This window comes from Ursus americanus, chromosome 12 (genome assembly GCF_024610735.1).
Source record: "Ursus americanus isolate L20-20 chromosome 12, mUrsAme1.1.p, whole genome shotgun sequence".
Lineage (NCBI taxonomy): Eukaryota > Metazoa > Chordata > Mammalia > Carnivora > Ursidae > Ursus > Ursus americanus.
In genome coordinates, this window is record NC_142138.1 from 65,027,236 (window position 1) to 65,043,716 (window position 16,481).

General features: G+C 42.3%; 1 protein-coding gene across 1 annotated transcript in view; it reads right to left on the bottom strand.

Annotated features, from left to right (window-relative positions):
- Positions 1-3,501: 3,501 nt before the first annotated feature.
- Positions 3,502-16,481, bottom strand: part of SPAG17 (sperm associated antigen 17) — a 212,056-nt gene continuing 199,076 nt past the window's right edge. The window contains exons 45-49 of the mRNA XM_087866202.1: positions 12,597-12,733; positions 11,167-11,351; positions 9,162-9,222; positions 6,352-6,496; positions 3,502-3,738 (exon numbers count right to left, since the gene is read on the bottom strand). Coding sequence (XP_087722328.1) covers positions 3,599-3,738; positions 6,352-6,496; positions 9,162-9,222; positions 11,167-11,351; positions 12,597-12,733 — 668 coding nt within the window. The 3' untranslated portion in view covers positions 3,502-3,598. The remainder of the gene's footprint in view (positions 3,739-6,351; positions 6,497-9,161; positions 9,223-11,166; positions 11,352-12,596; positions 12,734-16,481) is intronic.

A 16,481-nucleotide genomic window follows, 5' to 3' on the forward strand; every position in this document is an offset into this window, starting at 1 on the left:
TGAAGTGCTTACTGACTCAAAATAAACACAAGATTTGGTACTATTGTTAACAGTGTGAGCTACACAACATCTAAAACTACAGAATGATTCCAGTACACACATACACACATAGAAGGGATGGGAAAGAAAGAGACTAAAATATCACCTGTTAGCTCTGGGCAATATAGAGAATCTTTACACTAGATGTTTGTCTTTAATGGAATAAGTACAGTAGGCATCTTTCACTCTCATTAACTCTGTGATAATATGAACAGAGGCATAAAGGCAACATCCTTAAGACATTTCTCCTATTAGGCAGATTCACGAAGTTACTTCTGATAGGATTGGTGCCAACAGGAATTAGGTATCTATTCGAAAGCTGTGCTGTAGTTTTGAGAGTCGTCTAGCTAGTGATGCAGATTTCACCACTTCTCAGTTTGGAGTAACTTCCAAAAGTCATGGAGTAGAACTGACATGAACCATGATTTCAGTGGTTCCCAAAGTATATTTTAAGACCCTTGGGGCCCTTAAGAACCTCTCAAGAAGTTTGAAGGGTCAAAATATTCTCAAAACAATATTAAAATCTGTAGTAATTTGAAGAGTGGTCTCCAAAAATTCATGTCTACCCAGAACCTGTGAACGTGACCTTATTTGGAAATAGGGTCTTTATAAATGTAATAAGATGAAGTCATGCTAGATTGGAGGGGGCCCTAAATCCAGTGACTGTTACCAGAAAAGAATGCAATGTAAGGAGACACAGGGAAGGAGGCCACGTGACCACAGGCAGAGATGAATTGGCGTGATGTAGCTATTAGTCAAGGCACACCAAGGACTCTGGCTACCACCAGAAGCTAGGAGAGAAGCAGGAACAAATTCTTCAGCCTCTAGAAGGAACCAGCCATTGACTACCTTGGTTTCAGACCTTTGGCTCCTGAACTGCAAGAAAATAACTAACTTGTCTTAAACCACCTAGTTTGTGGCAATTTGTTATGGAAGCCTCAGGAAACTAATAGTGATACCAGGAAGTGGGGTGCTACTGGAACAAATGCCTAAAAATGTGGAAGTGGCTTTGGAATCGGGTAATGGGTAAAGGCTGGAAGGATCTTGAGCAGTGTGATAAAATAAAAAGTCTAGGTTATCTTGAAATGACCACAGGTAAAAGTAAGGACTTAAAAACACTTTTGGTGAGGGCTCAGAAGGAAGCGATGGGGACAGGGAAAGCTGCTGTCATCTCTATCAACATGAACAAAATGTTGATAGAAGTATGAACATTAAGGGTGCTCCTGGTGCAACCCTAGACAGAAATTAACATGTTGTTGGATACTGGAGGAAAAGTTATAAGGTGGCAGAAACCTTGGCTGACTTGTGTTCTGCTTTTGGGTTTAAAGTAGAACTTGTAAACAATGACATTGAATATTTAGCTGAGGTTTCCAAGCAAAATATGGAAGATGTGGCCTGGTTTCTTGCTGCTTGTAGTAAAATGCAAGAGGAAAGAAATAATTTGAGGAAGGAACTGGTTAGCAAAAAGGAACCAAAACATGATGAGTTCGAAAATTCACATTCTATCCATACTGCAAAACAATGCTAAGGTGTACTCTGGAGCAGTCACCAAGGGAGTGTGCTGAGAGATTAGGTTTATGACCAAGGATACAATCAGGCATCTCAGCGGAAGCCAGGAAAAGAGGTGCGGTTATCCAGGAAGGATCTGTGGAGAAGCCTCATGTCTAACAATACCACTTAAGACATTTCCTTGACATCCATGAAGACTGACAGGGAATGTTACACCAGCAGAAATGCTGCTGGTTTGGCCTGATGGGGACAGAGATGGGACAAGATGAAGGAAGGCTCCAGACTTCTGGGATTCTATAAGCAGGAAATGGGCTGCCCAGAGGATAAGACTGTGTCCCAGGCCTCTGAAGGTCTAGAGGTTGAGGCTGGCAAAGCCTCTGTGGGCCCAGAGGGCAGATCAAGCCACAAATGATTATTCTAAGGCTTTGAAACTTCATGAAATTTGCCTTGCTGTGTCATACACTTGCTTTAGCCTAGTGACTCTATTCCTTCCACTTTCTTCCTTTTGGAAATATCTATCCTATGCCTTTTCCACCATCGTATGTTGCAAGCTGACAGCTTGTTTTCTAGTTTCACACATCCACCAATGGAAGGGAGACCAAGGCAGGGAATACCAGCGTCTTATGCATACTTGATTTAGAGGGATGAGATGTGAAACTCTTTGAGTTCATGCTTACTTTGATGAGAATTTAGGTTTGGAGTTAATGCTGAAACGGGTGAAGAATTTTGGGAATGTTGGGATGGGATGAATTTATCTTGCACATGGGATGGATGTGAGTATTGGAGGACCAGAAGCAGATTACACTGGGTTTGTCTCCACAAAATTCATGTCTATCAGAAACTCTGAAGGTGACACTCAGGATTAGGGTAGCCCCTAAATCTAATGAGTGGCGTTCTTATAAGGAGAGAGACAGAAATATATACACAAGGAAGAATGCCATTTTAGACAGAGGCAGAGATTAAAGTGATGTAGTAATAAGCCAAGGAACACCCACGAATTGCTGGCAACCACCAGACGTTAGGAGAGAGGCATAGAACAAATTCTCAGTCTCCAGAACAAATTCTCCATAGAATTTGTTCTCCAGAACAAATTCTCAGTCTCCATAGAACAAATTCTCAGTCTCCCCCGGCACCTTGATTTTGGACCTCTGGCCTCCTGAACTACAAGAGAATATCTGTTGTTTTAAGCCACCTGGTTTGTGCTACTTTGTCATGGCAGCCCTAAGAAACCAATACAGATTTGTTAGAGCAGTTCTAGGAAACTAATACAAGAAGCTATTTAGCTTTTTCTCTCATGAGCATACAGTAGAGTTTTCCAGAGGCTGTGTGATGTCTGATATCCTGACAGACTGAATATAGAGCAGGCAGGAGAATCCAACTGTGTTGTAATAAGCCAGACATCGAAGAAATTTGTAAAAAAATAAAACAATGTCCCATGAATAATAAATTTTTGTTTTGGAAAATAGTTATTTTTCATTAAAAAATAGATGTTAATATATTGGCGTTGTTATGGTTTTTATACTGAAAATGTTTTCCAGCTTTAATTCCAATTTAGTAAATGTGATAGATATGACCCACATGAATGAAAACTATTTGGGATCCTTAATAATTTTTAAGAATACAGAAAGAATCTTGTGTCCAAAATGTTTGACAACCATGGGCTTAACTGTAAATTTTCGGAAGGACATCCTGGTGTTGGTGCCCTTGCTTTTTGGAAGTTCAGCTTAACATTGAAAATCGTGCTTAAAAGAACTTTAGAATCACATTGAAGTAGGTTAGATTTTTACCTCATTTACTTAGGATTCTCTGAGCTTCATTTTCCTTATTTATAAAGTGGGAAAGATAACATCTATCTTCAGTAATATGAGGATTAGATATGATAATGTATATAAGGGAGTAGCTATTATAGTTATTTGAAACAAGTATTTCCACCCCACCAGGTTAAGTGGCTTACTGGTTTCTGGATGTAAGAAGACAGGAACAAACATGAGGTCTAAGGCCTCACATTTGAATGGTGGATGATCAAGGTTCCATTTGTTACTTACTGGACCTAACATTGAGAAATTTTACGGGACATGAAGACTCCGAGTGTAGAGGAAGAAATCGTTGAAGTCCTCTGGACCATGGGATTTTCTTTTCCCTGAGGAAAATCTTTTGGTCTGTTATCATAATTGCTACTTGTTAAAACTGGTAAAATACTTGTTAAGGACTATGACTTTCATGACCAAATGATTTGTATATACTAGCTCAGATAACATTTGAGAATCAGAACCTCTTCTCTAGCATCATTAGCTCCATTTTGGGTACTTTTCTATGCAATGTGAATTCTAGGCTTAGGGAATGAAGGATGGATATTGATTTCCTGGATTTCCCCTGTTCACCCAGTGTATGCTTCTCTGCCGACAGTGGCTAATCTTCCTACAGGAGCCATCAGTCACCATAACCAGGTTCCAAATCACATCAACATCCAGATATCATGCTTTTTTTAAGAAGGGATAGTTCTTGGGAAATGGGCTACGAAGTCTCACTACTGACATTAGAAGTAGATAAAAGATCTAATAAAACTCTCTTCCCCCTCTATCTGTGCCTAACTGATAGGTGGCCTTTAATCAATGAGCAAGGAATAGACACTTTATTAGCATAAATGTAAAATGACTTAATTGCTGAGACCGGCAGCAGGGATCAGGTACTCTGGATCAGCATCCAATAACCTGTATGAAGAGGATATGAAGACTTGATTTAATTCCTAAAGGAAAAAACTGGCTCTTTGGTTAGGTTCCTTCTATCACTACAGAAGAACCCTGCCATCAATATAGTAAAAAAAAAAAAAAAATCACATCCCCAATGAGGTCTTTCTGACTACCCCATTCTAAATCGGAATCCTCCTTAACACTCCCTGCACCCCCTTTCCTACTTTTCATTTTTCCCCATTGTACTTATTGGCACCATTATAGTCCATATTTTACTTATTTTGTGTACAGACTCCTCCCACTGAAACATAAGCTACATGAGGGCAGGGATTTTTGTCTCTTGTTCACTCTGCCTAGAACAGTTCCTAGTTTATTAGAGACACTTATCTTTGAAATAAGTGGACAGATGCTTTCAGCTCCATTTTGACTGAAATCACAGTCATTTGACACAAATTCCCCTAAATTTCCCCTTCACCTCAGAATGTCTGGATCCTTAGCCATCTTCACCCACTCCCTTGCCAAGACCAACCCTTCAGCTCTGTTCTTGATAATTCTCTTGATCTCCTTTAGATATTGCTGCTTTAATTACTTCCTCTCATTCATATTTTTTAATATTTCTCTTCTGATCCATTCCCTTCAGCCAAATCTAGCAATCTACTTAAACCTGAAATTTCCTTGACATCTCTATAGCATCTGTCAACTATGTCCATGTTTTCCTTGTAATTGTTTCTATGGCTTCTGAGATATTTCTTGGCTTTCTAATTGCTTGCTCTGTCTCCACTGCTTCCTCTTCTTCCTCCTACTCCCTAAACAGACCCCAGATCTCTGCTCCTTTCCCATACCTTCAATCGTCACCTCTGTGTAGATGATGCTTAAAATGATTACATCTCCAGTTCTAACTCCTCAATTGAGATCCAGTCCCACATATCCATGATTCATTCCTTGAGCCCAAAACCTTGGAGTTGAAATCTTAGGTCCTCTTACTTCCTCCTATCAATGGGTTCCACCTCAGATTTTACAGCATCCCCCCTCCCCTGCCTAATGTCTTCCCATCCATGTCTCTCTTCCACTTTTGCCACTTGATAGTTTCTGTCCTTACACTTGGTTTACTGAAGTGGTTTTCCAATGGCTCTTTGCTTCTATTTGTGTCCAGTGCTCTTCTTCAGCGTATCCAGCACAATAACACTGGATTCATTTTTATAAAAATATTCTGATTATATCATCCACTGGTTCGGAAATCTTCAGTGATTCACTCTTGCTTATATAATAAAGTTTAAGCAGGGATTCAGTCTTCCACAACTTGATTCCAACCAACTTCCCACTATGTTTCCTAATATTCCCTAAGTTCTCAATAAATCGAACTTCCTACACTTCCCAACACCTGGAGCTCTCCTATTGCTGTGGATTTGTTCATTCTTTCTATTTGAAGTCTCTTTTCCTCAAAAGTGCTTGCCTTTTATAAGACCCAGCTCAAATACCAAATAGGTACATCACTACAACACAAAGTACTATATGCTTCATGTCACTGGAGTGCAAAATGATATAGGAATCAAGTGGGAAGACTTTATTTCTGCTTCTAAATTATATGTCTTTTAAGAGTCCAATTGTCATTTTTATATATGAAAAAAATATTCTATACAGTACCTTGCATATAATAGTTTACTTGATCTCTGTATGGTATCCATATGCAAGAGACACCAGCATGAAGGTGTGTATGTGTGATTCTGTGAATATCCATTTCTCCTTTATAATAGGAAGGTATCTCCTACTCCCTAACAAGATTACAAGTTTGTTCTGATGACAAAGACTTGCTTTTCAAAACCATTCTAATTGTCTGATACACCATAGACAGCCATTAACATTGGCATTAGTTCAACTCACGGTTACTGTGCATGTACTGTGTAACAGGCATTTTGCTGGATGCTTACAAAGATGAATGAAGACAGTCTTCATCCTAAGAAATTTAACTCTATGGTCTTAAAGAATTAATAATGAAGCTAGGGAGTACGGGTGCGAGGGGATTAGAGAATAGCATTTTGACTTCTGGTTTCCCACTGTTGAAATGTAATTTTTGCTCTATTTATGACTACTTAAATTGAGCTTTAAAGGATATTTGCTTCCACAGGTAAGAACAGGACGTCATGTTCAGTCATAATCTCAATATTGTGCGAGATGTGCGTTGACCCCTTGACACCATCCTCTCCAACGGCCATGGCAAATAACTCCACCTTCAGTTCCGTCTGCAAACCAGCCGCCACCTGTAGCACACAATGTAGCTTTAGAATCAGACATATCTGGGTTCAGATCTTGATTTTAACCTGAATTTGGGCTAGTTACACTCTCTAATCTTATTTTCTCATCTATAGGTTTGGCGCTCATGAATGATTGACGTGATGGCATTTAGAAGAGTCACTTTGTGGATCAGTTAGGTAGAGTTCCATTGAGCAAATGGGACCAGGATAAATTGTTGAAGGAGAAAACAACCAGGTGCTATTCAGGACAAAAATGTCAGTGTGCTGATGGTGAAATGCAGGCAAACTTTTACAATACCACAGTTGTGCTCTCTCTTGAATGTCAGCAGTAGGTTTCTATGCGCATCCTTGTAGATAATGGTAAATCTAAACCAGGAGAGAACCTGAGCCCCACAACTTCCCTGCCCTGCCTCTTGGTTTATAGTGTGTCTAATGGAGGACCTGTGATGTGACAAAGCCAGCAGAGGGAGACAGAATGAGTTTAAATGCCAAAACTGCTTAGGTCTGAAAACTACATGGAAGAGGTCTGGACCAACAAAGAAGAAACCTGATATGTAATGAAGAAGAAACACAGGAAGGAACGGGCTTCTTGCCTTGTTCCTTGAAGAGAACACTGGCCAGGAAAGAAAGAGCTGTTTGTGTTCCTAAGCTGCCTCTCCAGGAGGTAGGTTAAAAAGCAGACTTGAGAACAATTATCTGGAAAAAAATACTCAGAAACCACCACATGGAAAGCAATTAGATACAAATATTTTTTTTCTTCAGTATAGTTTATAAATAATAGAACTGAAAGATGTTTCAACTGCTTCAACAATGTGCTTGTGAAGTTCTGCTTACTGGAGGGTATCCAACTCTCCACGTCTGAGGACCAGGCCCTTCGCCCTGGAGCCCAACAATGAGGGCAGGGCTGGGATGACGCCACTCCGCACGAGGCAGCTGGCACCCTGCCACCACTCAGGTCTACCCGGGCTCTGGGCATATTCCTTCAGTGTTGGCAACTAACCAAGCTGAACAGTGGTTAGATTTACATATGGAGAAGTCTATAGATTATATTTTTGCAGAGCCAAAACTTACTGTCAAAAAGGAAAAAAAATATAATAAAAAAACCTAATAGTAGAAAGTGAGCTTCAAAGAATACATGCTGGGTTTTTAGTACCTCCAAAGGTTGATCCAACAGTCATTTTGGCTTTTGGCATCACCCCGACTTTAAATGAAAAAAATTGCCAGCTTCTCAGAACAGTGGAAGAAGAGCTTGCTTTGATTTTTGCTTTTGCTTTATGTTGCGAAGTTTCTGGAATCTTGACACAGTACAATGATGAAATGTGACAGACAGACTCATGAATTGGTGGATCTAACCCCAACGTATATTTCTGTTTGGAAATGCAGCCTGCAAACTGCTATTCTATCAACCATAAGATATTAGGCCCTGAAAGGGACTAAGAAATTATTGGGTCCAAGCAACTTCTTTTGCAGATGAGGAAAGCAAGGTGCAGACGGTTAATTAACCAACAACAACACTGAGCTGCTGGTGGCACAGTCATAACAAGAGGCCAACTGATTCTGCACCCTATCAAACAGAACCTTCTGGGTCAATGTACAGCTGTGGCTATCTTAAGGTCTTGGGACTCAGTGAACACTGTGTGCTGGTTATGGAAGTGGATGCCCTTGCTTGGTATTCCCATGAGACTGTGCGTGTCCCTGTCTGTGATGAACAAGTATGTGTCTACCAGATGTCCTCACTGCATTCTGTCACTTAGTCATACATCGCGAGTCTCCACTATGTGCCCAGCTCTGGGAGCAACTTATGTGTCTACTCATTTTTAACATCCCCTGTCCCCTGTCCCTATCAGTGGCATTCAAAGTTGGTTGAAAAGATGGAAGGAATGTTAAGATGATGCACTGACCAAGAAATAAATGTTAAGATTTACAAGTGTGATTTTATTATGTTTTATATGTTATTTTATATATTTTGTCTATTTATAGATTTATAAACTTTTATTTACTTGATGCTACATTTCTGAAATTATAATTTAAAGCAAGTGGCAATATACAGATTTTTTATTAAATACCCCATTTTGGGGAATGTAGCAAATAAAGTTAGAATAAGGGTTGACATTTTAAAATTGGTATTTTCAGAGCTCTTTGGAGAAATGAGGCAACTGATGACTTTAATATACTACTATTTCTTAGAATGTCATTAAATAATATTCTCTGGCAAACAGCAAAAGAACAAACCAAATTTATATAAAATACAAAAAATAGCATATTTATTTTTCCTAGCAAATTTTCATTTTGCAGAAGAATTTATTACAGGATACCTTTAGGTAATCAGCTTTCCAAGTGCATGTCAAGTCATATTTAATTTTTAAAAAGGTATTTTTCATACAACTCTAGTATTGGGACAAATGAGTGAACTTCAGGAAAGTTTCCATCGCTGAAAGTTTAACTATTTACACATGGGATCTGTCTCACAGCTATTACATGCAGTACGCAATGTCAAGCCACACAGTGTACCCATACCAGGAATCTTTTGCGTATGATACTAGAAAAATTAGACTTACCCATCATTAAACTGAATGCGTAGAATGACTTAAAGAGCCCACTTCCCTGGGAGCACGCACACATTCACAAGAACACACACGGACACACACAGCAGATAGCGCGTAGGACTCACAGGCCCGGGTTTGTAAGTCACTTTCAGTCCTGTGCTGGGTGGGGGCTGCTTCACCCTAAACCTAAAGATGGAAAAAAGATGGAAATAAATTTACGTCATAATGAAAAAGCAATGAATAAACCGGGAAGTTAGGAAATCGGGAAGGTGTTAATATTTGCTACAAAGGAGCAGGGGGTCCATACCAATAGGAGAACAACCTAATCTCCACTTGGGAGAAGAATCTGAGGCCCGTTTCACAACTGTCTTTCCAACAACAGTTTTCATCAGCGTCAAACAGATTTCAACCCCAGTTTCAACCCTCGGTTATTGGATGCTGCTGAGGCGCTCGGCTCGGGCAGACTGTCGTCAATGTTTGGCTGCTCTGTGCGCTACAGCGTGGCCGCCAGCGTGAACACCGAGGCTGACTGCCAGATCATTAAGCTGAAGAATAAAGGCTCTTTTGGAAAGCGCTGGAGCATGGGAGCCAGTCTTGCTCTGTCGTGGTATGGGGCTTGCATGTTTGGGCAGAAGAGAAACAGAAAAGGCTCAGAGAATGTCAGAGAACTTGAAAAGCCCCGTGCTCACACGTGGTGCCTATTGATCTCTTTCCCTTCCTGTGGTTTGTGGGTTCTGCCTGAAGGTTAAAGACCTGGAGTAAATTAAAATGCCAGGGAAAGCCTACCTCCACGTTGACCTCAATCCCACTCCTACCATCAACTTTGCTGTCTGTGCTGTAGGGGCTGAATTTAACGAGCCGGGGAGTGGAATCTCGGAAGCTAAAATTCTATACTGAGTAGACAGGATCTGCGCAGATGAGTTCTACGAGTTCGAAGCTGATTCTCTGTTTTTCCCCACCCACCCTGTTGGCCGCAACCTAAAAAACCAATAATGTCTGATCCGGTGGCCTGGTTGTTTCTGAGGAAACAAACATAATTCCTGAAGCTGGGTATTGGCCTCAACTAAAATGGCACGTGGATCTTTTCAATGGGATGCGTCTGTAGCTTTTCCATTTGATGGCCAGTCTTGAGTCCAGAATCATAAACTGGAAGGACTTGCCACTTACACTGAGCATAGCTCTGCAAACGAAATAAACATTTATTCCACTTCTTATGGGGAACCCCCCCCCCCACATTGTGCTTAAGTTTAATTCAAAGTAGAATAGGGGAGCTTTTGTAATTGGGAGTTGTCCTGTATAGACAGAATATAGTGACCTGATGGGAAGGACTGAACTCCCATAGTAAGCAGTGAGCACAGCTTTGCGATAAAGCACCGTGCCACAGAGAGACAGCCTACAGGAGATCTGAGATCCAGCCTTGCTCTAGCCTACAAGACCTTAAGACATATTACTCTGATCCTTCGTAATAGTCTCTAAGGTCTATCTCTACAAGTTCCACACTTCTATTGATCTGGAAACGAGCGACTCTTTTTCTTGTCACTGAATTGCCAGATATAGTGTATTTTCAACTGGGAAGACAGGTTGTGAGTTACGGTCAAGACAGATCTTCAGAGGCAAAATGACCCTAATGATTCAGGTTATTTTTTTCCCCCCTTTTGCCTCAATTATGCAGAAATAAGGTAATGAAAATCACTTTTAGATTAGAGAGGGCAAACAGATGTCAGCCGGTATTACAGTTGGTGGCGGATTTGAGAAATAGACTTTCAGGTTTTGTGCATTAGTTCTTGTAACACTGGTACAACATCCCCTTCAGTCTTTCCTACTGCAGATCAGTCCTGAGTTGCTTCTGCCAAAGTATGAATAATGATTAATGGGAGGGCCAAGAAGTGCCCACCACATAGTTGTGGCTTGATAAATAAATACTGAGCTGATGAAGAATGAATGAATGAATGAATGAATGAATGAATGAATGAATGAGTAAATGATGGAATGAATGATGTGAAGATTCAGGAATCAAGGTGGAATTAAGAGTTCAGTTCAAATAAACATTCACTGATGGAGGCAGCCGAAGACAATGGTCCCAGCGTAGGAGAAGGGGACCTGAGTAGACCTTTGGCGCCTTGGCCTCACCTGCAGAAATCCACTCCCACATTCTTGAGCTTTACGGTGGTGGCATAGGTGTGTCCCTCTTTAAGCACTCCAAACTTGACTGACGGTGGGAGAAGGTGGAATCCGAAAGGGGATGAATTCACATTGTTAATAGCAGCAGATGCAACCGAGGATGTTTTCACTCTTCCTCCAACCGAATCTTGCACCTTTGCATTAAGAAAACAGTAATCAAATGAAAGAAAACGATTTCTATGTTGCGTTCCCAAGATAAGAAAAAGGCTCAACTGCCAGAGGAAAATAACTGCTTGGCCATGGGAGGAAATGAGCCTTAACATTTCTCCTGGAAAACTTACAAGAGCTCTGTAAGGAAGTCTTTCAGGCTTTGTTTTAAGGATAAGGAAGCTCAAGTTCAGAGACTTAGAAAGACATCATTTGCTCAAGTGGCAAGTGGCAGAGTAAAGTTTCAAACTCGAGTTTGCCTGATTCTAAACTTTATGCTCTTTGCGCCAGTGATTATCAAACTTCAGCTTCCATCAGAATCACCAGGGAAGCTGGTTAAGACCCAAATTGCTGACTCCACCTCCAGAGTTTTTCAATCAGTAAATCTGGGATGGGGCCCATGAATTTGCATTTGTAATCAGTTTCCAGGCACTTCTAATGCCGCTGGTCCGGAAATCACGCTTTGAAAACCACTGCCCTATGCGCTTGTTCCTCCCCAGATCGGCAGCATGGAGCTCACCTGGGAGCCGGCTGCAACTGCAGGTTCTCAGGCCCCGGTTACTCAGAATCTGCCTGCTAACAAGATCCCCAGGTACTCCTATCACATTGTTGGTTACGGACATTGCAATAAATTCTGTGGTGGCCATGAACATGGTGTGTCATGCAAGCATTGAAGGCTAACTCTCAAAACTGGGTTCCCAGCAGGGATGAGAGGGAATCTTAATCTCAGAGGCTCTGAGGAAGGAAGGAGCTTGGTGCTTTTGGAGAACTGAGAGAAACCCACAATGGCTAGAGTATGTGCAAGATGAGGGTAGAGAAGCAAACAGGGCTTGAGGTGATGCTGTCACTTGGATTTTATCCTAAGAGTCATGAGAAGGGTGGCCAATGATCCCCTTAGCCAGTAGTGTGCTGGTAAACTGGTTCTCTGCAAAGAACGTTGATCAGTAGCTTTTGCTGATTTCCATGGTGCAAGAACCCCAGCAGGTTGATTTCAAGCTACCAATGGTTTAAGAGCTGGCTCATAAAATGCCTCTCCCGAGCCCAGGTTACCTGGCTCCGGAAAAGCTCAGCCTTAGCTCATCTCTGTGTGACCTGAACGCCTTCATGGGGAGGTGATCTCGCACATACAGTGAGTAGCAGTACCCAGCGGCTGGAAATCAGCAACTTCAGTGAGTCAGGATTACATAAAATGCCGACTGGCTCTGGGAACTTGTTTCCCATGTCTGTGTTACCTTTGTGAGAGGTTGAGACTTGGGCTTGGAACTCAGCAAGTAGTGCGGCAACCTCACTTTCTCTTTCCTTGCTTGTCCTGCGACATCCTGCAGCAGTGACTGGGTTGGAATTTTCACAGGCGCACAGGATTCTGGGTCTGTTAGAAAGTTTGAATTGCGCCACATGGACATTTTATTCAAAGACATCTGAGGTCCTACCAGAGATTATGAGGACATAAACCAACTTGGGAAACTTTTCTCCTTTCCTTTTTAAAGAACTTATTTAAATAAATAAAGGCTTTTTATCAATTCTAGTGTTACATCTTTACATTTTACAAAGAGATTTTGCCTAACATCGATTCTCACAACACTCCTATGAGATGGGCAGGGCAGACACTTATTAGCATCATCTTTTTTAAATAAATGAGAAAAAACAAATTCTGAGAAGCTGAGTGACCAGATCTCCCCAGGGTTCTTACCATTAAATCAACAAGTACAATACAATAAACACTGACTGAAGGAACTCTTAAAACCAATGGGAGAGAAATGAAGAATTTTTTTGATTCAACTACTACATTTATACTTCTAAAAAGTGGCTTAGTATTTACAGATAAATTAAGCCAGGGAGTTAAATCCTCAGATCACTGAACTTGGCGAACGAGTGAGCAAAAGTAGGTAATTTACATAGCTGCAGCTGTATGCATTTCTCCAAATATCCAGGAGGTTGAAACAAAAACAGTATTTTAAATCATCATATTTAATATCTTTTCATGCATTCAAATCACCAAGAGAGGGAAGGCAAGGAAACCAAAATTCGAGTGTCCACCATCTGCAGGCAAGCACCACATGTATGTTTTTACATAAAGCATCTTACTTAATCCTCATAAAATCCTACGAGCTGAGGGCAATGGTGATTATAATTATTGTACGTTCGGCACTCTCCCCCTTGCCCACCTCTACCCCCAATTCCTACCACACATACTTCCGGTGCCACATCTCCAGCCCCAGCCATCAAGATGGCACATGACCCATGCACAGCCAATGCAGGCCTTTCATCAGGATATTCCCACAGAAGGCGACAGGGATAATCCCAGCTTGTCTACCGGGTTATGGATCTGGAAGCATCAAAATCTTGGACCTCTGTCACATAGTCCTTGCCACATGAACACAGTCTGTTCTTTGAAGGACAAGGTAAAACTGAACAGGGACAAGTAGGGATGGAGCAAGATGGAGGCAGGGGGGTTGCCCAGAGAGAGGGGCAATCAGACACTCTGAAAAGCCAGAGCGCCTGGATCCAGTCATCCCTGGGCTGGCACCATATCCACTACTCTGTGATGTGCTTCTGAGCACCAAGAAATGTCCCCCCACTTTTCTCTTCAGTGAGTTTGAATTCACTCAGTTACAAATCAAAGCATCTTATCTAATAGTATCTCTCTCTCTCTCTCTCTCTTTATTTATTTATTTATTTTTTACAAATGAGGAACCTGAAGTTAAATAACTTGTCGGAGAAACTAAAAGAAGTGGCAGGGCTGGAATGTGCATCTAAGTAAGTCAGCCCCCGCCAGGAACGCGCTCCTTCTGCTAGTGTGCGATAACAGAAAACCTATATACTGGTCTTCATCCCTGGTTCCCGGCACGGAACTCCTAAAACCCTAGAAATCTCCTAGACGATAAGAGCACTAGGAACATCTTTTGTTCTAATATTTGGTCTTTGACCCAAGTTCCTGACATGCAGCTCCTAAATGCATTGGACTTTCCTGGGTGATTGCAGTGTCTTTTGATCCAATGAGGCTACTCTTGGTGGGCTCTTGGATGGCTTCAAGATGGGGGCCATTCACCAGAAAGACCAAACCATGATTAGAAGCTTGGAACTTGCAGCTCCACCTTCATCCTTTGGGAAGGGGCGAGGAGATGGAGATTGAGGTAGTGATTGATCATGCCTGTGTGGTGAAGCCTCCATAAAAATCCCCATAGTGCGGGGTTCAGAGAGCTTCTGGGTTGGTGAACACATCCATGTACCTGGAGGGTTTGCACCCCAACTCCACAGGGGGAGAAGCTCCTGTGCTGGACCCTTCTAGACCTTGCCCTATGTACCTCCTCATCTGGCTATTCACCTGTGCCCTTCATCATATCCTTTATATAATAACATATGAGTTCTACCAAATTGTAAAGCCCTAGAAGGGGGTCCTGGGAGCCCCAATTGATAGCTGGCTGGTCAGAAGCACAGGTGACAGCCTGGACTTGTGACTGGCATCTGAAGTGGGGGGCAGACTTATGGGACTAAGCCCTTAACCTGTAAGGTCTGCAGTAACTGTGGTTAGTGTCAAAACTGAAGTAAATTGTAGGATACTTGGTGTCGTGGAATTCCTTGGTGTGGGAACCCCTCCCCCCCACATCTGGTCACAGAAGTGTTCTGTATAAATAGTGAGTTTTTCTAGACAACTACCCCAGTGTGTCCCTGAGCTGATTCTGGAAAAATAGCTGATACAAAGGTACTTTAATATTTGGATTGGGATGGTCCTCTAGTGGTATCTGAGTATGAACACAGGGCCTGACCCCCCCCCCCAAGAAACTATCATGGCTCCCCATTTCTACCCCGAGGCTGACTGTAGTATCTATTCACAGTAATTTTCTTTCCTTCCTCTCAGGGCATGGCTTTATTTGCTTCCTCTCTGAGCGCATCTTCCCTGCAGGTGGAGCATATTTCTCTGCCCCGCTGACCTTGAGCTCCACTACGGGACTTAAGCCGGCCAGTGAGAGTCTGTGTAAGGCGCACGGTGCCGACTCCGAGCGCTGTGAACCGGGGGGCAGCGCACACTGCCCCACTCACCTCTCTTGAGCTCTGCCCCTCCGCCCTGAAAGCAGCTAGTCCCAGGGGGTGCAGCCGCTTCCGTGTGGGAGCTGGATCACCCCCACATTTCACAGGCAGCCCTTGGAGTGCTGGTAAAAGTTTAACAACTGCCTCTCTGGAGAAAAACTGCCCTGGTTTGGACACTTTGCACATTTGCAGTCTTTGCAGATTGCACGCCCGGCCAACTCAAGCTATCGGTGTGGTGTCACTGAGTGTGGATTTGGGAGGAGATGGGCACACTCAGATCTCTGGGGCCTCATGGGGCACCCAGTGTGTCCACCCGCAGCCTGGAGCAGAGGCTGCCGTAGCCCACCCCCGAACCCCAAACCCTTAAAATGCTTGTTTTAAATTGCTACGGGATTTATACAGTTTTATTGCAGCAAATGCTGACAAGTACATTTTTACTTTACAAAATGCAGGCGTCCTCTAGCTGACTCTATTGACGACCAAATGAGAACCACTGAACTATTTATGCTAGTTTCCAGTTCATTTCTACCTTCAGGCTTTGGAACCCAGACCCCTCCCCCCACACTTTTGTTGTTGTTGTTGTTGTTGTAACAAAATATTCTTTTCTCCTTCCTACATCGGGAAGGAAGAGTAATAAAATACAGAGAACGAGGAGTCAAAAACCTCATTTTCTTGCCCTCGCAGATTTGCTGTATGACTTTAGAAGTTGCTTGACTTCCTCTAGGCTTCAGTTTCCTCAAGTAATATGAGAGCTGTCTCGGTGATCCAATCTTAAATCTTAAAACCTATGAAATCCAATTTCTTCTTCTAGGCCAGCTCTCCCCGAGAGCTTTCCCCATCTTTCTTTTTACTCTGAACTTCCTTAAACTGTATTATTTATATCAAAATGTAATCCACTACTTTTAGCGAGTGGCATTATTGCGTCTCATCTCAGAATCTCTGTGCCTGGGTCAGGGGGTGGGGGGAGGTGTCCTCCTTTCAAAGACTTTTTTCCTTCTTCAAAAACTCCCGTTTCTTAGAAGCTCGTGCCATCAGACTGTATTCCTGATGCCGTCCCCATGTACCTGTCATCTACTGACCTCTCAATC